General features: G+C 40.6%; 1 protein-coding gene across 3 annotated transcripts in view; it reads right to left on the reverse strand.

The window, feature by feature from the left end:
• Positions 1-17509, reverse strand: part of KLHDC1 (kelch domain containing 1) — a 56339-nt gene extending 38830 nt beyond the window's left edge. Inside the window, exons 1-3 of one of the 3 annotated variants that reach the window (XM_024224403.3) lie at positions 17367-17509; positions 2121-2191; positions 878-995 (exon numbers count right to left, since the gene is read on the reverse strand). In XM_024224403.3, the coding sequence (XP_024080171.1) occupies positions 878-991 (114 nt within the window). In that variant the 5' untranslated portion in view covers positions 992-995; positions 2121-2191; positions 17367-17509. Of the gene's footprint in view, positions 1-877; positions 996-2120; positions 2192-17060; positions 17328-17366 lie in introns of those variants that run through there. The other 2 variants (XM_024224402.2, XM_024224405.2) reach the window with 2 other exon arrangements.
• Between the last annotated feature and the right edge of the window lie 453 nt (positions 17510-17962).

Raw genomic sequence — 17962 nt, forward strand, 5'->3', positions numbered from 1 at the left:
TTGACAAATTATAATGCTTATGATAGTAAGAGATTGGTTCACTGACTAATTACAAGTAAAATGCAGGAAGAAGCAGCAAAATCTCCCCCTCTCAGTTTTGATAATGCCCTTTGGGTGAAATCCTGGCCCTGCTGAAGTCAGTAAGAATTTTGCCATTGACTTCAATGGCACCACTATTTCACCTGTTAGTCTCAGTCTAATGCTCTGTCCACAAGCAGTACTGATTATAAATTCAGTGTACACAGAACCTAACTAGGTGCAGAAGTGCTGCAGATTAGTTGAACTATCAAACTCATTTCACTTGTTTTCTAATCTACACTGAAATTCTGGTTTCCATTACATTAATCCACTGAATAACCTATTTTCCCCATTTCATTCCTTATTAGTATTTAATTACCTGCAATCAACAGGGAAATTAGCAGTCATATATGTTAATATTAACTAGTTATTATCTGACAATCCTAGAAAAGCAAATGCCACTTGCCCACTAAAGAGCAAAGAAAAAGCAACAAATGTGAGGTAAGTCTAATTATGCTTGCAAATAAATTTTTCTCATAGAAATACAATTAATTTTGGAAATACTAGCAAACTTGAGAAATCAAAATAAAAAACAAAACATACTGGGCATTATCTTGCAGTCTTAACCCAGCCAAAACTCACAGTGCAGTCAATAAGAGATGTACAGATGCAGAGGGACTAAAGAATCAGATCTACAATTTAAAGTATTTTAAAGTGCACCTTTTCTAAAATAAAACCAAAATCTCACCCTTAGATTTTTCCCTCTAGTTAAATGCAAGGTTAAATGCTTTGTTAAATGAAGTTCTGCATTAGTAGTCATTCGATTAAAATACACTCCAGAATTAAAAGATTACAATACCCGATTACTGTATCCTTTATCATCAAATCCGCCAAATATATACAGCTTCCCATTAATGCAAGCTCCACAACTTCCTGACATAGAAGTAGGTAGCTCTCCTTCCATTAGGTGCATTGTCCTGCCATTTAGTAAATATATTAAAATCTCATAATTTTGCTCCCAAACAAACCAAAATACATCAAAAGCAAAGCAGTACTAGTAGGAGATATAACAGGATGGGGAACACACAGTTGCTCTGGGAGGAGGACACATTAGCAGTCTGGTCAGCACTAACAGGTGTGCTCAACAAGGACAGAATCTTTTTTGAGACTTTTTGCTGTTAGCTCTAGCAAGTCTCTACTGAGCATGTGCAAACTGCAATTTTTCAAATGCTTATAAATTGGCCAAACTTGGATGGATGTTATGGCAAAAGCCATCCCCTGCCAAATTTCAAGTCCCTGCACCAAAGCATGGAGCATTTCAAAGATAAGGGCTCAATAACTTTTTAACTTGGGCAAAACAGCATATTTTTCCCTAGCCTCATTCTTAAACAGCTCAATCCATTTTGGCTGAAATTTAAAATATTATATTATATCACAGACACCCAGCATGGAAAATTTCAGCCCACATGGCTGAAGTTTGGCAAAATTACATGCAACTAAAAATAGGGTCTGATAATGGGAAGTATCAGGCAATCTTAATAATTGGTATCGCTACTAGACCCACCTCCCCAAAATGCGTAAATACAATTTGATGTAAAACTTAAATATTATATTGCTAGTGATGTGTAAGATTTTAATCTGATTTAAATGTTTAAAATACATTATCTATGCAAACATATTTCTGATATGATTAAGTAATAACAACAAAAAGAAAGTAATCCTAAATGGATCAAGCACTCTAATCTTGTTGTATTTAATATTCATTTTAACATAAAAGTTCATTTAGCCAGTATAAATACATAAGTGGCTCTTTACATTTAACAAGTCTTAAACTATGTTTAAAAAGTTAACATTGGAAACATCCCATTGAAAAAAATTACTGTGCTTACATAGGTATTTTCTTATCTGAAGACATTATTCCAAAATATACATCAGATATTAAATTTTTACACTAAATGAATGCAGGCTATTTAAGCAGCCAAGAGACATGAAACAGACCACATTTATGTATCTGAAATAATAGTCTTTTTACCATAGGTAATACTACTCAGGTGTAAATAGCACATTTTGCAAATTCATTAAATATAAATAAAATGGCTTACCATAACCCACTATCAATTTCATAGAGCCAAAGCTCATCATTAGGCAAATACACTTCATTTTCTTCAATTGACTAAAAGAAAACAAATACGCAAAATATTTAATCAGTTATGTATCATACATCATTACAATTCAAAAATCATCAAATTACATGCTAGTTAGGAACATTTCACAATTTTTCAGTGAGACAATTCACAAAGACTGCATACAATTTTTATGCTCAATGTGTGCTCCATGATAATTTTAACTGGAACAGCTCAATAGCGCTAGTATTTTATATTTAACATTGTAAGTTCAAAACAGGTTTTTATTTTTATTTTTGAAGCATTATAAAAAATAAAGCATATATGCAGAATGGTGTCCCTATGCAATAGTTTTATTAATTGCTTAATACCAGTTCTACTCACTCACTTTCACATGGGTAGACTGGAAAAAAAGCAAGTTTGGCTTTGCAGGAAATGAGAGAGAGAGGGAGGAGAGTAGTTCCATATTCAACTAGCAATATCAGTTTAATGCACAGTGGCCATCTTGCAGAAAATGTAAAAAGCAGTAGCAACTCAGGAAAATGATTAAGTGCAGTCAAGAAATATAGTAATTATGACTAAAAGCCAGTACATTTTGCATTGTAGTTGCAACATGAAGCAAAGCACAGCACAACCAGTACAAGAAACCACCTTTAGGCAAGCTTCTTTTTTAAGAGACTACCCCAAAGTATCTCCAAAATAGAGTAAAAACCGACAAAGAGTCCTATGACACCTTATAGACTAACAGACTTATTGGAGCATAAGCTGTCGTGGGTGAATACCCACTTCGTCAGATGCATGTGGTGGAAGTTTCCAGAGGCAGGTATAAATATGCAGGCAAGAATCAGTCTAGAGAACAGAATAGAGAACAGCTATCTGCTTTTATTAGAATACTACTGATTAATAAGTGTAATTAAATAACTGATCTTTCCTGGTCCCTTGAGTGGTTACTTTAACCAGTTTTCATTGTATTGTAATCCTTGCTACCCAAATACACCTATATAATGTTGAAGATGACCTGCAAAGGAATAAATAATTAGGTTTGTCCCCTTTTGCTTCTTTGTGATATGGCCTTAAATACTTTTTTTTAAAGGGTTTTTATGTTTTTATTTTCCCCCAATAGCAATTCAGGTCTTGTCTCACCTGTGTTTCCTGAAAGTCTCTATGGATGGCTAGACAACTGGTAAGATGATAGCAGTAAAATCATGAAGTGAAACCTTATTAATTGAGAGGGGCTGGGATTTATTTTAAGACTTCATTTTTTAAAACACCACTTTCACTCAAATACTTGAATAAAGAGTTGAAAGAAAACTTTTTTTTTTAAATGGGATTTCAATACCTTAGGCCCTTCAGTTGAGGACTCAGATCTCCCAATCAACATGTCTGTGTCCTCCAATAATGACATATTGCAAATGAGAGGCCAGATTTTAAATTTTGGATAAACAAACAAACCACCAAATAAAAAAAACCACTTAAAAAACAAAGGGCTTCTTTTTATATCATAAAATAAAGAAAGGCACAAGATCACTTTTTGTTTGCTTTGCAAGCCATCTTTAATTGGGAGGATTTTCCAGGCATAACTGAGAAGGTCTGATGACAGATATGAGTGAAAGAGGTTGTGTGTGGTGGTAGGGGGAGAGTGGAAGAGTATAGGAAAAGAAGAAGGCAGAGATATAAGATCTTAAGCTATGGAATGCCATAAAGAAGAGGTGAAGCTTAAATTTAATGCCGGAGATTGAAAACCTGGGAAGGTTTTCAAATAGGGGAGAATGGTTGGGAAAGGAAAATTATTTTGGCAACAATGGATGGAATGAATGGAGGGAAGAGATAGGAAGTCAGAGAGAAGGAGGTTGCAATATTAAGATTGGTGATAATTATAATATGAATCAGCGTTTTTACAGTGTAGGCCTGACTTGATATGAGTAACTGGACATGGGTGAGGCCTCATTTCTTGGAAGACAGGGTTAGGGAGATTAGCAGGCTGGAAACAGAACATATGCACTAGCTAAGATAAGGGGGAATCATCTAGGGAATCACTTGCAATGGACAAGATAAAATGGATAAGATAAGCATGGAACATAAGATGAGGTAGAGTAAGTCATGCATGGACAGTACATGGGCAGAGCATGCTGCATAGGGACTGGTTCCTACAAAGTGAACAAGACAATTCCAAAATGTCTGTTACAAAGTATAGTAAATGCAATGTAATGTGTAAATGTATATAAAGGAAGAGGTTTGGTGTGTAACTTTTGATATGTGGTATGCACTGTACCCACCCCCTATGCTTAAGTCTGATCAACTCAGAGTAGCTTTGCTGTATGCCAAATAAAGGAACCTGAGTGATGAGATTGGAATCAGACTGAATTCTTGGGGAACAAAGTGGAAGAGGTCTTGGGGAAACACCAAAAGGTAGTAGGAATTGAGAGCAAGGGAAAAAATATAGGAACATAGCAGAGGAAGAAGCAGAAGGATCTAGAAAAAAGTCTGGATGAAAGGAGAGAAGAGAGAGAAGAATCAAAGTTAACTCCAAGGTAGTAAGCCTGTGCAATAGTTGCTTACATTAACATCTTTACTATAACTGATGCCTTATAATTATTTCCTTCCAAATTTGGGTACTGTATTCTGAAAGTATAACTGCCAACTTTGGTTATCTACGGAACCAGACTTTTGAAAGCACCTGTTAGGTTCTGTTCTCAGATGTACAGTTTGCAGCTTTCACAATGTATAAGACCACATGATGTGTAAGACCATGTGCAAATGGATGTGGGGGCTCCTGTGGTGGGAAGCCAAGCATTTATTTATATGAACAAGCCCTGAATTAATATAATTGGTGTTAAGAATAAAAATGCTGATTTCACTGAATGCTGGTCAACTGCAAAGTGTCATGCTAGTATTAATAAAGCACTTTATATCTTTAAAGAACTGTTAAAATAGTGACCTAATCCTCACAACACCCTTGTGAAGTAATAAGGGCAAACTGACACGCAGACAGAGGTCAAAGCTCACATTTTCAGGAGTGTTCACTAATTTTATGTGCCCAATTTGAGACAGACTGGGAATCTGGGCCATTGTGCATGACTTTTGTTGGTGCTGAGAACCCCACAGCTCTTCATGGGAAAACCCTTGAAAATCAGACACTAGTTGTCTCAAGTTGGTCTCCCAAAGTCAGTGAACAGAGAATTAGGGTACACAAAATTAGTAAACACCTCTGAAAATGTGTTTGCCCAAGGATATCCAGCCAGCCACTGGCAGAGGTAGTATTAAAACTGAGGATTTCCCAGCTGTCTATTCTGTGCTTAGCCCTATGATAAAGAATTCTTAGACATAAAACTAGTGGAATTTGGATATTTACTTAGGCTTGATTATTTAGTAGAATATAAATGAAAATACAAAATACTGCTTGTGCTATTTGAAACATGTTACCACCTTGTACAGGCATGAGACTAACAGAAAAGGGAGACAGTGGTTCTCCATATTTAGCCATCAATCTTCATTAAAACTTTCATTGGAATGAACTGCATGCTTGTGTTTGTGTGGGGCATAGATGCCAGTGTTTGAAGATGTGACGCATGACTGGAAAGGGTTAAGCATCCTGCAAAATAAATAACTCAAATTCAACTCTAAAGGACATATGGGGAGATAATGTTTGTGTTTTTGTGTATTTACATATATATTGGTAGTGATCAACAATGTAATCAAACAGTCCCTGTCTATGCTGTATTCTGTTAATTCAGAGATCAAAAGGACATCTTCACATTTAAATGAATTGTAAACATAGGATATTGCTGTATTCATCTCCTAGAAATGTATAGCAAATCATCTGTGAATGGTGGAAAAACAGTCAATTGCCTGATATTAATCTGTGTGGGTAATTACCGGCGATGCTTAGGAAATGGGTCCACTTCAAAGTTCCCATGAATGCCTATTGTTTGCCAAAGGACTTCAAGCTGTCAAAGAAGGCCTGAAACTGTATAAAAAATGGTTGGGGTCCTGATCCTGTTTATCTCAGATCTGTTTGAGGCTTCATGCAGGGGAAGCCTAAGCCATAAGGACTGAGATCCCAGTCCTGACTGGACGGCCCTGAATATAAACATTGGACTATAACCTATGAACTATTTCTGAAAGAACTCTGCATTTACAAAGCTCTCCATCTCTGCTATGAATTTGAATTTCAAGATTGTACTCAAGTCTGTACGTATACTGATCTTTTAACCATACTCTCTTTTCTTTTTTAATAAATTTTAAAATTTTAGTTAATAAGAATTGGCTGTAAGCGTGTATTTGGGTAAGAACTGAAATATTCATTAACCTGGGAAGTAATGTGTCCGATCCTTTGGGACTGGTAGAACTTTTTTATGTGATGAATAAGATTTTCAGCAATCTTCATCATGTTTGACTTGGGTATCTAGGGGAGGCCTGAGGCTGGGTTACTTTCAGGGAACTGTGTTGTTAGCTTCTGGATAACCAGTAAGATATTATAGAATCTGTTTTGTGCTGGCATAGTAAATCTAAGTGTTGGAATATCCACCAGTTTTGGGGATTGTCTGCCCCATTCTTTGCAGCTCACCCTAACTGAGTGACCTCAGTTGGCTCCCTTGGGACTCCGGTCACAGAAGGCTATTAAGGATATTTCAGACAAAATTCAGACATGGTTAAATTAGAGAGATTCCGGTGACTTCAGTGGTATTGCACTTGTTTACACCAGAACTGAATATGGCCCACTGATGGAAAACTTTGGACACATCTTATCACCTTACTACTGACTTGCATTACAATTAATGGATTTTTTTTTGAGGGGGCGAGGAAGAAAGATCTTTACATAAATAACAGTTTTACTTAAAATATCAGGGGCTGTCAATCTGAAGCAGAAACGAGCTACATATGAGGAACCCTGGACGGATGGCAAATTATGGCACATAATTCACAGATTCATAGATTCCATGGCCAGAAGGGACCACTGTGATCATCGAATCTGACCTTCTGTATTACACAGGCCATAGAACTTCCCCAAAATAATTCCTAGAGCATATATTTTAGAAAAATATCCAATCTTTGTTTAAAAATTGGCAGGGATGGAGAATTCACCATAAGCCTTAGTAAATTGTTTCAATCGTTAATTACTCTTACTGGTAAAAAATTATTAGGGCTGTCATGTGATTTAAAAAAAAAAATCACGATTAATTGCATGATTAAAAATGCGGTCAATAATAGAATACCATTTATTTAAATATTTGTGGATGTTTTCTACATTTTCAAATATATTAATTTCAATTAAAAACACAGAATACAAAGTGGATCATGCTCACTTTATATTTTTTATTACAAATCTTTGCACTGGAAAAAACAAAAGAAATAGTATTTTTCAATTCAGCTAATACAAATAATGTAGTGCAATCTCTTCATCGTGAAAGTTGAACTTACAAATGTAGAATTATGTAAAAAAATAACTGCATTCAAAAAAAAAAAATGTAAAACTTTAGAGCCTACAAGTCCACTCAGTCCTACTTCTTGTTCAGCCAATCACTCAGACAAACAAGTTTGTTTACATTTGCAGGAGATAATGCTGCCTGCTTCTTGCTTACAATGTCACCTGAAAGTGAGAACAGGCGTTGCATGGCATTGTTGTAGCCGACGTCGCAAGATATTTACGTGCCAGATGTGCTAAAGATTCTTATGTCCCTTCATGTGTCAACCACCATTCCAGAGGACATGCGTCCATGCTGATGACAAATTCTGCTTGATAACAATCCCAAGCAGTGTGGACCGACACATGTTCATTTTCATCATCTGAGTCAGATGCCACAAACAGAAGGTTGATTTTATTTGTTGGTGGTTCAGGTTCTGTAGTTTCTGCATCAGAATGTTGCTCTTTTAAGACTTCTGAAAGTATACTCCACACCTCCTCCCTCAGATTTTGGAAGGCACTTCAGATTCTTAAACCTTGGGTTGAGTGTTGTAGCTATCTTTAGAAATCTGATATTGGAACCTTATTTGTGTTTTGTCAAATCTGCAGCGAAAGTGTTCTTAAATCAAACAACATATGCTGGGTCGTCATTCTAGACTACCATAATACAAAATATACTTCTACCCCGACATAATGCTGTCCTCGGGAGCCAAAAAAATCATACCGTGTTATAGGTGAAACCGCGTTATATCGAACTTGCTTTGATCCACCGGAGTGTGCAGCCCCACCCCCCTGGAGCGCTGCTTTACCGCGTTATATCCGAATTCGTGTTATATCGGGTCGCGTTATATCGGGGCAGAGGTGTATATGGCAGAATGCGGGTAAAGCCATGGAGCAGGAGACATACAATTCTCCTCCAAGGAGTTCAGTCACAAATTTAATTTACGCATTTTTTTAAGCAAGCATCATCAGCCTGGAAGCATGTCCTCTGGAATGGGGGCCAAAGCATGAAGAAGCATACGAATGTTTAGCATATCTGGCACGTAAATACCTTGCAATGGTGGCTACAAAAGTGCCATGCGAATGCCTTTTCTCACTTTCAGGTGACATTCTAAATAAGAAGCGGGCAGCATTATCTCCCGTAAATGTAAACACACTTATTTCTCTTAGCAATTGGCTGGACAAGAAGTAGGATTGAGTGGACTTGTAGGATCTAAAGTTTTACATTGTTTTGTTATTGAGTGCAGTTATGTAACAAAAAAAAAAATCCACATTTGTAAGTTGCACTTTCACGATAGAGATTGCACTACAGTACTTGTATGAGGTGAACTGAAAAATACCATTTCTTTTGTCATTTTTACAATGCAAATATTTGTAATCAAAAGTAATACTGGCGAGTCTCATCTTACGTGGGGGTTCCGTTCCGCGGTTAGCGCGTAAAGCGAAAACCGCGTATAGTCAAAATTACATCGAGATGAATGGCGGGCGGAATCGCCCACACTACAGGTACAGTATTAAAATTGTTATTTCTCTGTCTTTTTTTTTTTTGCCGACCGCGTAAAGCTGAAATCGTGCATGTTAAATGCGCGTCAGATGCGACAGACCTGTATAAAGTGAGCACTGTACACTTTGTATTCTGTGTTGTAATTGAAATCATTATATTTGAAAATGTAGAAAAACATCCAAAATATTTAATACATTTCAATTGGTATTGTATTGTTTAACATTGCAATTAAAACTGCAATTAATTTTTTAAATCACGATTAATTTTTTTGAGTTAATTGCATGGAGTTAACTGCGATTAATTGCACTGCTCTACAGCCAAAATGCTTCTGAAATAAATGTAGTCAAACGTTACTAATTCTGGGTCACTGAGAACGAAAATGATGCTTAAAATTGTTGATTGGCTCTAGTTTTCAAGATATGCTATTGGGTCAGTATATACGACCCTTGACTTGGGAATGGCGGAGGATAAGTGAGTTATAAAGGAAAGGGATCTCAATTTAAACCAGAAATGACTAAAATACATCTTTGACTGGATCTATGAATAAATCTATGCCTGGGTTTGGACAGTACTTGCTTTTTAGGCAAAACAATGAATGATGCAATCTGAAGCTGGTATTGCGTCATACATGATATGAATTGCATCATGTTATTCCTAGAAGTCATGGATGATGCAATCATAACGAAGCTTACATCACTCTGCTGAACAAATTGCCCTATATCAGCTCTAGAAATCATACAGTGTCGTGCTCTCTTATTTGTCAGTGTTTGATTTTGCAAAGGGACACATTTCTGTTTAGACAAAGTGAGCCTCGTACTTGTGTGAACAGTGCAGATAACTTCTGCTATGTTTGTGGTGAAGTGACTTTTGCATCACAAAAGCGCAGTATAACCACTCTGGTTAAGAAAGCCTATCACCTTTATTTTGGCTGCAAAATTGGAGATCAGGACAAGAGGCGGGCCCCACACATATGCTGCAACACTTGTACAACAAATCTTCGCCAGTGGTTGAACAGGAAAAGGAAATCTATGTCTTTTGCAGTGCCAATGATTTGGAGAGAGCCAACAGATCATACCAGCAATTGTTACCTCTGCATGGTGCCTCCAGTTGGGAAAGATGTGTCAAAGAAGAAAAAGTGGACTGTGCCTTATCCAAACATTCCATCAGCTATACGCCCAGTACCCCACGGAGAAGGACTGCCGGTTCCTGATGCACTAGAATCATTCTCACTTGAGTCAGACGAGGAAGAGGAAGAGGATGAAACTTCTGGTTCTAAACCATCAATGTCACAGGACCCACATTTTCTCCCATCCTTCTCCTCTGAACCACACCTCATAACACAGGGTGAACTGAATGACCTTGTCAGGGATTTGGAACTACCCAAGAGTAAGGCAGAGCTGTTGGGCTCCAGACTACAGCAATGGAATCTCCTGGCAGGTGATGTTCGGGTTTCCATGTTCCGTGACCGTCAAAAGGATCTTGTCCCATTCTTCTTCATGGAAGGTGATCTTGTAGCCTGCAACAACATCGATGGTGTGATGGCAGCCCTCAACATCGTTCACGATCCAGATGAGTGGAGACTGTTCATTGACGAGTCTTAAAGCTGTTTTACTGCATAATGGCAACGTTTTGCCATCAATTCCAGTTGGTCATGCAGTCCATATGAAGGAAACCTATGACAACATGAAACAACTTTTGAGGTGCATAAACTATGACCAACATCAGTGGCAGCTTTGTGGCGATTTGAAGGTTGTTGCTCTCTTGCTTGGTCTGCAGACTGGATACACAAAGTACTGCTGTTTTCTCTGCGAATGGGATAGTCGTGCAAGAGATTCCCACTACATCAAGAAAGATTGGCCACTCCGACAGTCATTGGAGCCTGGGAGGAAAAGTGTTCAGCATCCACCACTTGTTGAATCAAGGAAGATTTTGTTACCACCCTTACACATCAAGCTGGGTCTGATGAAGAACTTTGTCAAGGCCATTGACAAAACACAAGCAGCTTTCAAGTACCTCCGTGGAAAATTTCCAAGGTTAAGTGAAGCTAAGATAAAGGAAGGTGTCTTTGTTGGTCCTCAGATTCGTGAACTTCTTCGAGATGATGCATTTGACCATGCACTGCGTAGCAAGGAAAAGACGGCATGGAAAGCCTTCCAGTTAGTGGCAATAAATTTTCTCGGAAACAACAAGGCAGACAACTACAGGTGGTTGGTGGAAAACCTCCTCAAGGCATACAAAAGCCTTGGTTGCAACATGTCACTAAAGATACATTTTTTTGCACTCTCATCTAGATTTTTTTCCACCGAACTGCGGAGCAGTGAGCGACAAGCACGGCGAGCGATTTCACCAGGACATTGCAACAATGGAGAAACGCTATCAGGGCAAATGGAGCCCATCAAGGCTTGCAGACTATTGCTGGACAGTGACAAGAGATGCTCCATTTAATGAATACAAGAGACAAGCCAAGAGGCGCCGAGTAGACACTGAATTAGGACTAAACTATGTACATAATAGTTTTTTGCCTTTTGTTTCATAAGAAATTTTATTTATATAACCCTTTTGCTGATTTTTAAAGTGTTACATAAACAGGACAGGTGAAATATTATCATGTAAAGCAACCATAAACACATGAAAAGACCTAGGTTTACAATTTATGATTAAAACTCTACTATCTACACAATATACATACACATAAAATGTAAAAACTTAAGTATCTTAGAAACAGTAGCCAATCAGTTGTTGTAATTGTCATATTTGAATTCAGCACATCAAAATACATAATAAATAGCACATTTTATCTCTGAAGCAGACGACTTCTCAAAAATTGTAGACCAGTGTTGACAGCCCTAAAAATTACAGCCCTTATTTCCAGTCTGAATTTGTCTAGATTCAATTTCTAGCTACTGGATCATATTATACCTTTCTCTACTACTCTGAAGAGCCCATTATTAAATATTTGTTCCCCATGTGATTGTAATCAAATCACCCCTTAACCTTCTCTTTGTTAAAATAAACAGATTGAGCTTCTTGAGTCTATCACTATCAGGCATGTTTTCTAATCCTTTAATCATTCTTGTGGATCTTCTCTGAAACTTCTCCAATTTATCAACATCCTTCTTTAAGCGTGGACACCAGAACTGGACACAATATTCCAGCAGCGGTCGGACCAATACCGAAGACGGAGGTAAAATAACCTCTCTAATCTTACTTGGGATTCCGCTGTTTATGCATCCAAGTATTGCATTAGTCTTTTTGGCCACAGCATCACACTGGGACTTCATATTCAGCTGATTATCCACCACACCCCCCAAATCTTTTTCAGAGTCACTACTTACCAGGCTAAAGTATCCCATCCTGTAACTATGGCCTACATTCTTTGTTCCTGGATGTATACATTTACCCATATTAAAATGCATTGTTTGCATGCACCCAGCTTACCAAGTGATTCAGATTGCTCTACATCAGTGACTTGTCCGCTTCATTACTGACCACTCCCCCAATTTTTGTGCCATTTGCAATTTTATCAAGGATTTGTTTTCTTCCACATCATTGATAAAAAATTTAAATAGCGTAGGGCCAAAAACCTTGCAGGATCCCACTAGACATACACTCATTTTATGATGATTCCCCATTTACAGTTATATTTTGAGACCTATCAGTTAGCCAGTTTTTAACACATTTAAATATATGCCATGTTAATTTTATATGTTTGTAGTAATTTAATCAAAATTTTGTGCGGTACCATGTCAAATGCCTTAAGTAGTCTCAATATATCAAACTTTTATCAACCAAAGGGAGCTGGGGGCGCAGGCAAAAGCCGCACGCCTCCGCCTAGGAGCCAGAACTGCTGCTGGCCGTTTTCGGGGCAGAGCACGGTCCACAGTGCCAGGACAGACAGGACGCCTACCTTACACCCCCACTACATTGCTGACCGGGACCCACCTGAGGTAAGCCCGTGTCCCAATCCCCTGCCCCAGCCCTGAGCCCCCCCCCAACCCAGATCCCCGTCCTTCACCCCAAACCCCTCATCCCCACCCCAGAGCCTGCACCCACAGCACAGAGCCATGACCCCCTCCCACACCCTGACCCCCTCATTCCCAGCCCCACCCCACAGCCCTCAACCCCACACCCCAACTCTCTGCCCTGAGCCACTCCCACACCCCAAACCCCTCATTCCCAGCTCCATTGGGTCGCGGGCATCAACAATTTTCTTCAACAGGGTCGCCAGAAAAAAAGTTTGAAAACCACTGTACTAGGGTGTGGCATTCTGTGCCTATGCTAAAATAAACCTGTTCCTTGGATTTGAATTTGGAATTACAGTGGCATTTGTCTGCTACAGCAAGCAGTGATTGTCTGCTTTGCTAGGCTTGTAAGGTAATCTGTGGGCCTGATTGGTGCTCCTGAAATATCCTTACAGTTGGATTCAACACTTTTGAGTTAGGAAATTGTCACTTATAAACTTATAAATCCATGGTATGCGCACATCTTGAATACTGCATTCAGAACTGGTCATCCCATCTCAAAAAAGATATTTTGGAATTGGAAAAGATACAGAAAAGGGCAACAAAAATGATTGGGGGTTATGAAACAGCTTCCATATGAGGACAGATTAATAAGATTGGGACTTTTCAGCTTGGAAAAGAGACAACTAAGGGAAGATATGATAGAGATCTATAAAATCATGAGTGGTATGGAGAACGTATATAAGAAAGATTTACTTCTCATAACACAAGAACTAGGAGGTCACCACATGAAATTAATCTGCTGCCTATTAAACACAAACAAAAGGAAATATTTCACATAACGCACAGTCAAACCTATGGAACTCTTTGCCAGAAGATGTTGTGAAGGCCAAGATTATAGAAGAGTTCAAAAAAGAACTAGGTAAATTCATGGAGGATAGGTTCATCAGTGGCTATTAGCCAGGATGGATAAGTATGCAAAACCATGCTCTGAAGTGTCCCTAACTTCAGTTTGCCGGAAGCTGGGAATGGGCGACAGGGGATGGATCACTTGATGATTACCTATTCTGTTCATTCCCTCTGAAGCACCTTGCATTGGGCCACTGTCAGAAGACAGGATACTGGGCTAGGTGGACCACTGGTCTGACCCAGTCTGGCCATTCTTATGTTCAAGAATGTTTTAGTACTGGAAGCAGTAGATCTCCAGCATGTGTCACTCAAATTTAAAGTTGTCTATGATCATGCAGCTTTTTCACCCTACACATTATAGATAGGTACATAAGGAGCCAGTCATCCTGTTCCTTAATGTGATTTGGTGGTCTGTACTAGACACCAACTAGTACCCCATCTTGGGCTTTATCTGTTAGGACATGTAACCAGAAGCATTCAAGATAACTTAGAAGAAAATTATCTGTGACCTGGAAACAGGTAATGTCATTTTTGACATAGAGTGCTACTGCCTGTGCCCTTTTGCCAACTCACTCCTTCCTAAATAGGTTAGAACCATTGATTTTAACATTCCCATCATGGGAATCATCGTACCAGGTTTCAGTAATACCAATTAGATCACATTTATGCTCTAAATGAGCAATTCCAATTCCTTTTGTTTGTTAACCAGGGTCCTAGCATTGGTGTATAGACAATTAAATAATTTATTTTCTTCAGGTCCTTTGGTTCCTTGATTAATTTTATTCTCAACATTTCAATGTTGTGGTGAGTGCTTATATCTTCCCTCGTTTTACCATTTCCTTTTGTTATTAGTTGAAATCCCTCCTGACTACTCTAGCCAGCTTGCGCCAGAGAAGACATACTATACAACCCCCTTTTCCCACAGAAGGTGGACCAACCAATGTTCCACAAAACCAAAACCCTCTACCCCTTATCTAGCTAGTGGTTCACTTCTGTGCTCATGGGACAGGAACGATTTCAGAGAAGATCATCTGGACATTCATCTTCAGCACTCTTCTGAGAGATATCCTGTAACACACTGTCATTGGTGCCAATGTGAACCATCATCAATGGATCCTTTCCCGTCAACTTCAAAAGCCCATCCAATCTTGGATTAATGTCTCATGTCTTGGCTCCAGGAAGACAGCACACCATCCTGATGTCCACCTGCCCCTTGCAGAATGTTCTTTCAATTCTTCTGAGAACTGAATCCCCAACAAGGATCATCTGTCTTCTTTGGACAGTTGTAGAACTCTTTGTGGGAAAGCTTGATTTTCTTACAGGTTGGACCAAGCTGACATCAAGAGGTGTGTCCTGTACATCTCTCCATTCCCTTGCACCGGCTGGATTTTGTTTCCAAACAGGACCTGGTATTGAATGGAAACTACTGGCTGCGTGGAATTCTTCCTAGTCCTCTTCTCTCTGAGGGCCACAGCCTGACCTTCCTCGTCTATTTCCAGCATATTTCTTGCTTCTGGTCGTTACAAACCACCAGGCTGCATCTCAGACTTCCTTTCTGACTTCTTGGTGGCCAGCTCTGTTCTTCCTTGAATCTGGGGTACCAATGTTTCCTGAACCTGACTGTCTAGGAATGCCTCAGCTTCTCAATACTATCTTTATTTGCCCCTCCAATCCTGCAGCATGGCCACCAATTTGCATTTCATTAACAGGAAGTCGCTTCTGGCTTCATGCAGTAAAGAAAAGAAAAAAAGACCTCTGTTACAGGTCACCATCACTGTTCATTGCTGGCCATCTTGAAATCGCATGTAGAACCAAATCTGGAAGGAAAACCTCTCACAATCTTTCTCTTAATTCCCTCTGAAACTCTCCTATTAGCTGCCCTCTGTTCAGGGCTCTTGAGTTTGCCTAGCAAGTGACCAAGTCTCCCTGCTTAGCTCAGTTCAACTCTGCCCCTCACCACCAGAGAGCAGCTATGCTGACCAAACAGATCCATTTCAGCTGCTTACTCAGGTACCTATGGTCCAGCGGTGCAGCCTCTACACAGAGAGCAAACAGCCAAAGAACCCACAGCCAGATCAAATGCACGACTCATCAAGTCCTGCTACCTCCAAGCACAGACTCCACAACTATACCCTCCAAAACTCCTGTTAGCTGCCTCTGTTCTGGTGACAGTTAACACCCTATCAGTCTGGTGTATTAAAATGTCTGGGTGGTTTATTTGTGTCACACTTCCCATGCTTAGTGAACAATCACATTAGGTACCATTGACAGAAAAGGTGGCTGGGGACAGGTGCGTATGACAAGAGTCCCTACTTGGGGTCCCGTCCCGAAGCAGCTGGTAAATGTGACTGGGTGGACAGCACATAGGTACAAATGGAAGCATTTTTGCTAAGGAACCCTTCCCTGAGCAGATGGGAAACAGGAAGGGGGCCAGACAGGTGTGGGTGTGTGTTTTATTCAGAAAACCACTCCCGACAGGAGCAGATGGGAAATGTGAATAGGGCACAGGGGTGTGTGTGATCTTTATCAGGACACCCCCCTGGAGCAGAGGGGAAATGTGAATAGGGCTCAGGGGTGTGTGAGATCTTTATCAGGACACCCCACTGGAGCAGATGGGAAATGTGAATAGGGCACAGGGGTGTGTGCGATCTTTATCAGGACACCCCACTTTATCAGGACACTGGGAAGTGTATCTGGGACAGGAGTGAAGTCCCCACGCTCATTTCCTAGCCTTGGGCTCCCTGGAGGCACCACCCACGCGCCCCTTCACCTCGGCGAGGCGGCCGTTATGGTCGTTGAGAATCGAGCGCAACAGCACGAGCGTTCGACTGCTGAGATTTGAAACACCCGCTCCCTTCCCGCGCGGCATGTCCCGCCCCACCAATCAGCGACCGAATTTACGTAAAGAACGTGCACACCCCTTCCCGCAGTCCGTGTGGCGGTTGCAGCCCTGTCACGAGGACCAAGACTTAATCCGCAGTTAGCAGTAGCTCCTCTGGGGGCAGCGGAGGAACCCGGGTGCTACTAACCGCTGCTCCCGCCCAGCCCAGGGTGCCGTGGGGCACAGCGCGTTGGCCCTGCCGTGTAGCAACAAAGCCCACCCCACCCCTCATGCCCCAGGCCGCCTCCTCCCTGCTTACCACGTATCCCCCCCACACATAGAGAAAGTTCCCATCCACCACGGCGCAGTGGCCGCTCCGTTCCTCGGCCACGCAGAACTGCTGAGAAGGAGGAGGACACGCCGCCATCTTATGAAGGGGAGGAAGGGAGGCAGGTGCCGCAACGACCGTGCCCCGCCACCACCTTCTGGAGCGCCACCTGCTCTCCGCCGCTCGGTCACCCTCAGGCGGACGGGAAGCGGAGAGGGTCCAAACTATGGGGAGTCGCGGAACGAGCAGCACAGCAGCGCCTCCTTCTCTCCCCCCCGCCCCAAATCAGGCGCTCACGTGGGAGGAAGCGGGGGGGCTGCGGGATCAGCGAGGGGATTCGGGGCCAGGTCCACGGCTTTGTCTCGGCTCCCTCCATCTGCTTCTCGAGTGGGCCGGTCACTGGTAGCAGGTCGGAGTGGGTGGAGTTTGCACCTCATGTAGAGGGTGCAGGGCCCCCTGCTGTGCTGGTTTGCCAACATCAAATGTTTTCAGAGAAAGGTGCAAGAAACCCCACACTGGGCAGATATGGGATAATCTGTGTCCCATTATAGGTTTATCCTAATCCTTATTAGAGATTGGTTTAAATGCTGATGTTTATAGCCTTGCAAATAACATGTAATGTAGACAAACCCCATGGAATAGTAAAATCCTGTGGTGCACAAGATCTAGAAAGAATAATTTCAAACCCTTGGAAATCTTAAGAGTACATTTGGGGATGCCCCAGCACCTCTGCTAAATTACTTGCATATTATAATAATTGGAGTGGTATAAATACATAGGGCTTGTGTCTTCAAACCAGTGGCAGCATATTTGAAAGGCATTAGTGCTACATCATGAAACTAAAATCACAGGAAATGTTATAAATTTTCTTTAATTACACACCATTTAAATTT

The sequence above is a fragment of the Terrapene carolina genome, unplaced genomic scaffold, assembly GCF_002925995.2.
Source record: "Terrapene carolina triunguis isolate 2854851 unplaced genomic scaffold, T_m_triunguis-2.0 Scaffold189, whole genome shotgun sequence".
NCBI lineage: Eukaryota > Metazoa > Chordata > Testudines > Emydidae > Terrapene > Terrapene triunguis.